The sequence below is a fragment of the Chanos chanos genome, chromosome 10 (assembly GCF_902362185.1).
Source record: "Chanos chanos chromosome 10, fChaCha1.1, whole genome shotgun sequence".
Taxonomy (NCBI): Eukaryota; Metazoa; Chordata; class Actinopteri; order Gonorynchiformes; family Chanidae; genus Chanos; species Chanos chanos.
The window spans coordinates 780,612-790,872 of NC_044504.1; the positions used below are offsets into that span (position 1 = coordinate 780,612).

The 10,261-nt window shown below is 50.9% G+C and overlaps 1 protein-coding gene across 2 annotated transcripts in view; it reads left to right on the top strand.

Annotated features, from left to right (window-relative positions):
• dync1i2a (dynein, cytoplasmic 1, intermediate chain 2a) overlaps positions 1–6,999 on the top strand; it is a 36,680-nt gene extending 29,681 nt beyond the window's left edge. For both annotated transcript variants that reach the window (XM_030785885.1, XM_030785884.1), the window contains 6 exons: positions 264–377; positions 2,393–2,526; positions 3,614–3,758; positions 4,589–4,729; positions 5,008–5,133; positions 6,031–6,999. In XM_030785885.1, the coding sequence (XP_030641745.1) occupies positions 264–377; positions 2,393–2,526; positions 3,614–3,758; positions 4,589–4,729; positions 5,008–5,133; positions 6,031–6,144 (774 nt within the window). In that variant the 3' untranslated portion in view covers positions 6,145–6,999. The remainder of the gene's footprint in view (positions 1–263; positions 378–2,392; positions 2,527–3,613; positions 3,759–4,588; positions 4,730–5,007; positions 5,134–6,030) is intronic.
• The last annotated feature ends 3,262 nt before the right edge of the window (positions 7,000–10,261 follow it).

Below are 10,261 nucleotides of genomic sequence, written 5' to 3' on the forward strand. Positions count from 1 at the left end.
TTCATTAACACTCTCACACGGTAGGCCCCGCCCTGTGGCCCCATTATTAACACTCTCACACGGTAGGCCCCGCCCTGTGGCCCCTTTCATTAACACTCTCACACGGTAGGCCCCGCCCTGTGGCCCCTTGTGTTAACACTCTCACAGTCACACGCAGTCACACAGAGGCAAATCAGACCGTGTACACTTCAGAATGCGCAGTATATTAGTTTCTATCAAGCTATGGTGTCTGACGTCTGTTTTGTTTTATTTTTCCTCTCCAGCACCCAGTGTACTGTGTAAATGTGGTGGGGACACAGAACGCCCACAACCTCATCAGTATTTCTACAGATGGGAAGATGTGCTCCTGGAGTCTGGACATCCTGTCTCAGCCGCAGGTCTGGGAATCTGCTCTGCCTCTGCTCGATGTGAGCTGTATCGGCTCTAATGAGAGTGAATCTCACTAACAGGCTATGCAGCGCTGGGCTGACATCCTTGCCCTTTAATGATGCTTTACCCACTCTCCCCACTCCACCCATTCTCCCCACTCCACCCACTCTCCCCACTCTCCTCACTCCACCCACTCTCCCCACTCTACCCACCCCACCCACTCCACCCACTCTCCCCACTCCTTCCACTCTCCCCACTCCACCCATTCTCCCCACTCCACCCACTCTCCCCACTCTCCTCACTCCACCCACTCTCCCCACTCTACCCACCCCACCCACTCCACCCACTCTCCCCACTCCACCCACTCTCCCCACTCTACCCACCCCACCCACTCCACCCACTCTCCCCACTCCTTCCACTCTCCCCACTCCTTCCACTCTCCCCACTCCACCCACTCTCCCCACTCCTTCCACTCTCCCCACTCCTTCCACTCTCCCCACTCCACCCATTCTCCCCACTCCACCCACTCTCCCCACTCCTTCCACTCTCCCCACTCCTTCCACTCTCCCCACTCCACCCACTCTCCCCACTCTACCCACCCCACCCACTCCACCCACTCTCCCCACTCCACCCACTCTCCCCACTCCTTCCACTCTCCCCACTCTCCCCACTCCTTCCACTCTCCCCACTCCTTCCACTCTCCCCACTCCACCCATTCTCCCCACTCCACCCACTCTCCCCACTCCTTCCACTCTCCTCACTCCACCCACTCTCCCCACTCTACCCACCCCACCCACTCCACCCACTCTCCCCACTCCTTCCACTCTCCCCACTCCACCCATTCTCCCCACTCCACCCACTCTCCTCACTCCACCCACTCTCCCCACTCTACCCACCCCACCCACTCCACCCACTCTCCTCACTCCACCCACTCTCCCCACTCCACCCACTCTCCCCACTCCTTCCACTCTCCCCACTCCACCCACTCTCCCCACTCCTTCCACTCTCCCCACTCCTTCCACTCTCCCCACTCCACCCATTCTCCCCACTCCACCCACTCTCCCCACTCCTTCCACTCTCCTCACTCCACCCACTCTCCCCACTCTACCCACCCCACCCACTCCACCCACTCTCCCCACTCCACCCACTCTCCCCACTCCTTCCACTCTCCCCACTCCACCCACTCTCCCCACTCCTTCCACTCTCCTCACTCCACCCACTCTCCCCACTCTACCCATCCCACCCACTCCACCCACTCTCCCCACTCCACCCACTCTCCCCACTCTCCCACTCCACCCACTCTCCCCACTCCACCCACTCTCCCCACTCCACCCACTCTCCCACTCTCCCCACTCCTTCCACTCTACCCACCCCACCCACTCTCCCACTCCACCCACTCTCCCCACTCCTTCCACTCTACCCACCCCACCCACTCTCCCCGCTCTCCCCACTCCACCCACCCCACCCACTCTCCCACTCCGCTCACTTCACCCACTCTCCCACTCCACCCACTCTCCCCACTCTACCCACCCCACCCACTCCACCCACTCTACCCACTCTTCCCACTCTACCCACCCCACCCACTCCACCCACTCTACCCACTCTCCCCACTCTACCCACCCCACCCACTCCACCCACTCTCCCCACTCCTTCCACTCTCCTCACTCCACCCACTCTCCCCACTCTACCCACCCCACCCACTCTCTCACTCTCCCCACTCCACCCACTGTCTCACTCTCCCACTCCACTCACTCCGTCCACTCTACCCACTCTCCCCACTCCACCCACTCTACCCACTCTCCCCACTCCACCCATTCCCCCCACTCCACTCACTCCTCCCACTCTACCCACTCTCCCCACTCCACTCACTCCGCCCACTCTCCCACTCCACTCACTCCACTCACTCCACCCACTCTACCCACTCCACCCACTCCACCCACTCCACCCACTCTCCCCACTCTCCCACTCCACTCACGGCACGCAGAGGCAGAAATGTGAGTGTTGTGTTGTCTTTGTTCTACAGGACAGTCTGGAGCTTGTGTTTAAGCAGTCCAAGCCCGTGGCCGTCACCTCCATGTCTTTCCCGTTAGGAGACGTCAATAACTTTGTAGTGGGCAGTGAAGACGGCTCTGTTTACACGGCCTGTCGCCACGGAAGGTAAAACTGTCACCCAAAAGTAGTGGTGTTTCGACTGTTTGTGTGTGACTAGTACTTTGACTGGTTGTGTGTGAGTGGTGTTTTGACTGGTTGTGTGTGAGTGGTGTTTTGACTGGTTGTGTGTGACTGTGGTGTTTTGTCTGGTTATGTGACGGTGGTGTTTTGACTGGTTGTGTGTGACTGGTGTTTTGACTGGGTGTGTGTGACTGTGGTGTTTTGTCTGGTTATGTGACGGTGGTGTTTTGACTGGTTGTGTGTGACTGGTGTTTTGACTGGTTGTGTGTGACTGGTGTTTTGACTGGGTGTGTGTGACTGTGGTGTTTTGACTGGGTGTGTGTGACTGGTGTTTTGACTGGGTGTGTGTGACTGTGGTGTTTTGACTGGTTGTGTGTGACTGTGGTGTTTTGACTGGTTGTGTGCGTGAGTGTTGAGCTGATTTATTGGTGTTGTAGAGACAGGCCACACGTGCACGCACACTCACACTCACACACACGCACGCACGCACGCACGCATGCACACACGCACGCACGCACGCATGCACACACACACATGCACACATACACACACACATACACACGCACATACATACACACACGCACTCGCACTCGCACACACATACGCACGCGCACACGTACACACACACGCACACACACACACACACATACCTACACACACACACACACACACACGCTCTGTGCTTGTTCCAGAGCAGGAGTGTTGTGTTTTGCATTTACGTTGTAACACAGATATTGTTTGACAGACATCTGACGAGTATGTAACAGAGCAGGTCATGTAAGTCAAAGCATCAAGACAGAAGCTGTCTTCTCTTTCTCTTTATTACAACAGACACAGTGCATTATGTTGGGAGTGGTTCAAGACACGTTCATTCATAAAAACTGCACGTCCATCTGTAATGTTTTAACCTTTGCCTCTTTCATGTGAATCATTTTCGTAATTCTGCAAATGCATCCAAATTTTCTCTCAATTTTCATGTGGTGTGTGTGTGTGCGCGTACGTGCGTGCGTGCGTGTGTGTGTGCGTGCGTGCGTGCGTGTGTGTGTGTGTGCGTGTGTGTGTGTGTGAGCAGTAAAGCGGGAATCAGTGAGATGTTTGAGGGACACCACGGACCAATCACAGGCATCCACTGTCACACTGCCGCAGGGCCCGTTGACTTCTCTCACCTGTTCCTCAGTGCCTCTTTTGACTGGACTGTCAAACTCTGGAGCACCAAAGTGAGCCTATACACACACCCGCGCGCACCATGCACGTACACACATATACACACACGCACACACACAGACACACACAGACACACACATACACACACACGCACGCACATGCATACACACGCACCATGCACGTACACACACGCACACACACACACACACACCATGCACCATGCACGTACACACACACACACACACACATACACACGCACCATGCACGTACACACACACACACGCACGCACGCACACGCATACACACGCACCATGCACGTACACACACACACGCACCATGCACGCACACACACACACACACACACACACACACCATGCATGCATACACACACATACACACGCACCATGCACGTACACATACGCACGCACGCACACGCGTACACATGCACCATGCACATACACACACACGCACGCACGCACACGCGTACACACGCACCATGCACGTACACACACACGCACACATACACACACGCACGCACCATGCACGTACACACACACACACACACAAGCGCGCGCGTGCCCGCCCGCATGCACGTACACACACACACACACACATACACACAATGTGACAGATGCAGACTTACTGCTGATGGGAGAAAGGCTGACCGCCAACATTGAGACTCTGTGTTTGGGGCACTTTAAAAAGCGCTGTCAGTCTAAAAAGTCAGTTTATTGGTTTAGACTCTGGCTGTTCTTACACAACCAACATCTTCTTTTACTGCTCAGCAGCTCTGGATCCATAAAATGCAGATTTATACATCTAAACGTGTATCTCTCTGTCTTTGTCTGTGTCTCTCTCTCTCTTTGTCTCTCCCCTCTTATAGAACAATAAACCCCTGTATTCCTTTGAGGATAACTCTGACTATGTGTATGATGTTATGTGGTCTCCCACACACCCCGCTCTCTTTGCCTGTGTGGACGGAGTTGGACATTTAGACCTGTGGAACCTCAACAGTGACACTGAGGTACATCTGTCTCTCAATCACACACACACACACACACACACACACTTAGAAGGCAGTTTTTTTGGACCAGACCCCGCAGACTCTCTGAGAGAACACTAGATGGGGAACACAGCTCTAACATTGCTGGATCAGAGGATGACGTTTTTGTTGACGTATTTGTCCTGTGAGTGTCACACAAGAGAGCTGAATGAGAGAGAGTGAGGATGAGGGAGCAGTAGTCTTCCTCCATGCCGATGCGGTCTGACTGACTGGAGCGTGGGGGCGGGGTTTGTGTGCAGGTGCCCACGGCCAGCGTGGTGGTTGATGGGTGCCCGGCGCTGAACCGCGTCAGATGGTCGTCGTCCGGCAGGGAGATCGCGGTCGGAGACTCTGACGGTGGAATCCTGGTGTACGAGGTGGGAGAGGTAAGACGGCTGGGAAAACAGACCGGAGGGACATCGCGTTCATCCTGTGCCTGTTAATAAAGACAAGTGTTTGTCTCTGGGAAATGAATATGTTTTAAAATATGTGCCATTATTGTGATGTGTAGTGTTGTCTGTGAGAAACGCTCTGGCCTGTGAGAAACCCTCTGGCCTGTGAGAAACCCTCTGGCCTGTGAGAAACGCTCTGGCCTGTGAGAAACGCTCTGGCCTGTGAGAAACCCTCTGGCCTGTGAGAAACCCTCTGGCCTGTGAGAAACGCTCTGGCCTGTGAGAAACCCTCTGGCCTGTGAGAAACCCTCTGGCCTGTGAGAAACCCTCTGGCCTGTGAGAAACCCTCTGGCCTGTGAGCTGGTTTAGAAAAGTGGTTGGCATGTCAGGTCTTATGCTCCTGTGAGTAAAAAACACCGGTGCTTATCTACAGAACAGTCATTGATACATTAATGCCTTCCCCTCTTCCCATTGGCTGTCGGCAGGTAGAGTCCATATGTAGTGGAGAGTGTCTGGTGCTTTTGAGATATGCGGATGTGAAACCCTGTGTTTGGGATTCTAAAGCTAATGCATGTCCGACAATTAACCCTCTTGTCAGAGAGAGCCCGTGGGGGGGGGGGGGGGGGGGGGGGGGGGTTCATGGAGTGCCTGTGTCACTCATGCTGTTGACAGTTTAGAGGACAGAGATGGAGGATGACTGCACCCCCTGGTCATCTCCGCAGAGGGTCAAGTCTCTGTGACCGTCTCCAAATTGCTAACGCCCTCCTGACCCCCTCACTGCAACAGGGTTTGGTTTTTTTTTTTTTTGCCTTAAACGCTGAGCAAGAGAAAAAAAGCCTTAACGACATGCTTTAACCTCACCACCCGTGTCCTCCCTGTTACTCTCCACAGCAAATCGCTGTCCCTCGCAACGATGAGTGGTCTCGCTTTGTCCGCACACTGGCAGAGATCAACGAAAACCGTGACGACGCGGAGGAGCTGGCTGCACAACGCCTGTCAGCCTGATCGCCATGGAAACACCATCCCAGGGACCAGGCCCCTCAGTCCCCTGCTGTTGGTCAGATAAAAACACAGGGTGGAGGCAGTGCTAATTATGTCGACGTATTTTTTTTCTGGAAAACTAAGTAGTGGTGTTTTCATAGGCAGACTGGAGTTGGGTTACAGCCTTTTTGGATAGACCAAGCAGAACAGTGGGTTAGTCACTTCAGACAGAGAGAAACAATCAATGCTGCGAGAAGAACCATTAGCCTTTTTTTGATTTTCAATTGAAAAACCAAAGGTCTTAAATCTCAGCTGAATGGTTTTGACGGAGACACAGGATGGGCTCTGACGTGCTGCTCTCTGCACCTTCACTCACAGTCCCCACTGAATACTCTCACCTCCTGTTCAGAACAATCTTTCATCTCCCAGTCAGACAGAGTCACACACTTAGGCTTTTCTACACCACTGATTTGAAAAAATGACCGTTTTGCCTAGGAAAGCACTTTTCTTTGTAAGCTGAAGGAAAAGAAAAGCAATATGTTTTCTTGAGCCTCTTTGAATGTTTCTGTACATCACAATAAATTCCTTTCTTTCTAAACCAAATGGTTGGAAGCCGTTAGAGAAACCAGCCTTTACAGTAAGTAAACGTTTAAACTAGTGCAGTTCACTGCTGATCTGATGTCTGATGTGCCAGAAGGACGGTTTTAGGGAAAAGAGATGAAAGTCTTGTTTCTGTTTTCGATACTGGACTGCTTTGTTTTGTATTTCCTATGAATAGCAAAGAGTGCTTCCAACACACTGTTAAACCTTATGCCAAAATAGACTGTCTCTTCCATGCCCTTAACCTTAAACACTGATCATTTACTTCAATAAAATACAGTGTAGACAAACCTTTCTGCCTTGTGTGTTTTTGTGTCTTTGTGATGTGTTTGCAATGAAAAGCTCTGTTTAGACTGGTGAGTCTGACTGCGCTTGAGCTCAAAAGACCATTCTCAACCACGCCAGTCAGCTCTCCATCACCCACTCCCCTGTCATCAGCCACACTGCCACACAGACGTCTGACTCCTACAGGGGGAGGAGAGTGTTGTGGTGTAAGAGTAACAGGAGGAGGAACATGTCCTGGTGTCAGTCTGTAATACAGTCAGTCACTCAGACAGCCTGTAATACAGTCTGTCAGTCAGTAATACAGTCAGTCTGTCTGTAATACAGTCAGATAGCCTGTAATACAATCGGTCATTCAGTAATACAGTCAGTCTGTAATACAGTCAGTCACTCAGACAGCCTGTAATACAGTCAGTCAGTCAGTAATACAGTCAGTCTGTCTGTAATACAGTTAGTCAGTCTGTCCGTAATACAGTCAGATAGCCGTAATACAATCAGTCAGTCAGTAATGCAGTCAGTTAATCAGTCTGTAATACGGTCAGTCAGTCAGCCTGTAATACAGTCAGTCATTCAGTAATACAGTCAGTCTGTAATACAGTCGGTCAGTCAGTCTGTAATACAATGAGTCTGTCAGTCAGTAATACAGTCAGTCTGTCAGTAATGCAGTCAGTCTGTCAGTAATACAGTCAGATAGCCTGTAATACAATCAATCAGTCAGTAATGCAGGCAGTCAGTTAATCAGTCTGTAATACGGTCAGTCAGTCAGCCTGTAATACAGTTAGTCAGTCAGTAATACAGTTAGTCACTCAGACAGCCTGTAATACAGTCAGTCTGTCTGTAATACAGTCAGTCAGTCAGTAATACAGTCAGTCTGTCGGTAAAACAGTCATTCAGTCTGTAATTCAGTCAGTCAGCCAGTAATACAATCAGTCATTCAGTAATACAGTCAGTCTGTAATACAGTCAGTCACTCAGACAGTAACACAATCAGCCAGTCAGTAATGCAGTCAGTCAGTCTGTAATTCAGTCAGTCATTCAGTAATACAGTCAGTCAGTAATACAGTCAGTCTGTAATTCAGTCAGTCTGTCTGTAATACAGTCAGTCACTCAGACAGTAATACAATCAGTCAGTCAGTAATACAGTCAGTCAGTCTGTAATTCAGTCAGTCTGTAATTCAGTCAGTCAGTAATACAGTCAGTCAGTCAGTAATACAGTTAGTCAGTTAATCAGTCTGTAATACAGTCAGTCAGTCAGTAATACAGTCAGTCAGTAATTCAGTCAGTCAGTAATACAGTTAGTCGGTTAGTCTGTAATACAGTCAGTCAGTCTGTAATTCAGTCAGTCAGTAATACAGTCAGTCTGTAATTCAGTCAGTCAGTCTGTAATACAGTTAGTCGGTTAATCAGTTTGTAATACAGTCAGTCAGTCAGTAATACAGTCAGTCAGTAATACAGTTAGTCGGTTAATCAGTCTGTAATACGGTCAGTCAGTCGGGCTTTGCGATGGACGTCGGATTAAACTGGCTGGAGTGGAGTAGTTGTACTATACCAGTCTGACTGAACTTCAGCCAGCGTAGACCAACTTTGTCCTCAGAACCAACGCTACTGTCAAACTTTAAATCTGACACCCGTGAAAGGGCGATTACAGAACCCAAGCTGCGGTTCATTCCATAGTCATCAAGCATCTCATTCTGAGTGAGATATGTGTGTGTGTGTGTGTGTGTGTGTTTGCACTGTCTTCCCGTCACCATCCACAGGGTCCTAAAGCCCTCCTGCCACGAGATCGTTCCCACACAGTCAATGACCCCACTGTCTGTGGCCTGGCCTAACCGTGCAGCCTCCCGCAGTCTGGCCCTGATGACATCAGCAGGGGTGGAGGGCGGAGCCGCGTTTACACAGGTCTCAGACAATGAGACAGAACTGTAACACATGCATATACAATCTCATTGAGCTCTCATACAAAAGCAATCCACACATATGGATTCCATCAGAGCCGGGATGCCGTGAGACGCTGCCGTGTTGATGCTCGACAGTGCGCTGCCCCCAGTCCTCCCAGTCCTCCCTGTCCACCGGCTCAGGCTGGGCGGGGGGTGTGCAGAGCGGGGGTGCGCAGAGGGATGCCGATTACAAAGGGATATTGTGCAGGAGCCAGGCCTTTGCTCTTCAGGGCCATTAAATGAAGAGGCAGACAACAGGGAGCAACCACATCCACATCTCAATATTTCACACAGAGAGAAGCACCTCTGTGCAGACGGACACGCAGAAGTTTAATGGTCATTTATTGGTTTCCATATCTAGGGTGGGAACAGGCTGTTTCTCTTCACTGATGGAGCCTAAATCAGTCGTGGTTCAGATCCTTTGGCAGAATCTGAAGAATCGTGACTGAAGCCTGAGACTGGTGCTGATCAGGAGATCTGTGGAGCTTTTTGTCCCTGGACTGGAGTTTCAGCCAAACTTCCACAGGGGCAGGAACACAGGCGGGCCGGCGTGACAGAGAGGTCCCCTGTGCCACACAGCTGAGACAGAACTGTGTCCCACACAGAGACAAGCCACAGACAGAGAGGGATGAAGTCTTATTATGGTCTCAGTCAGATTTTTTAAAATAAAAATAACAAACGCAGTTGCAGCCAGGAGATTTAAGGGAATGTTCTGGGCCCATAGCCCGGCCTGGGCGACTCTCCCGCTCATTCAGCGGTGGTCAGTCAGGCACCTGTGTAGATGCAGACAGAGTTAGCGCTCTCCTCCAAACATGCCGTTATGTTACTCGACTTATAATGTGGAAACAACAGTGATTGGCTATGAGTGTCAGAGGAGGTGAGGGCAAACCTCACTCAGCCTGTGAGACTGAGTAACATTGCACTTCAAATTCAAACAGAAAAAAGGGAAGAAATATGGAACACATTCAGATGTGAGGAGAGCCAAAGAAAGTCAAAGGAATTTAGACTTGAGCAGCTGCCTACTGTATTCTCATCTGTGATCTGCTCTTGGCAGGTTGTCTCTCTGCGTGTGTAACAGTGTTTCTCTGATCTGCTCTTGGCAGGTTGTCTCTCTGCGTGTTTAACAGTGTTTTGGAAAGGAAAGGTCCTCTCCAAAAATAAAGCCTCTGATCCATCCTGGCAGGTCAGGTGCTCTTCTGTCGGCTGACTCACTGTCAAAACGTGTGTTCATTAATGCTGCTCTCTTCACGCTGTCCATGATTACACATCAGAATTACATTAAGATGCATCTTTACCAAACGATCCTCACCAAACTCATCTCTG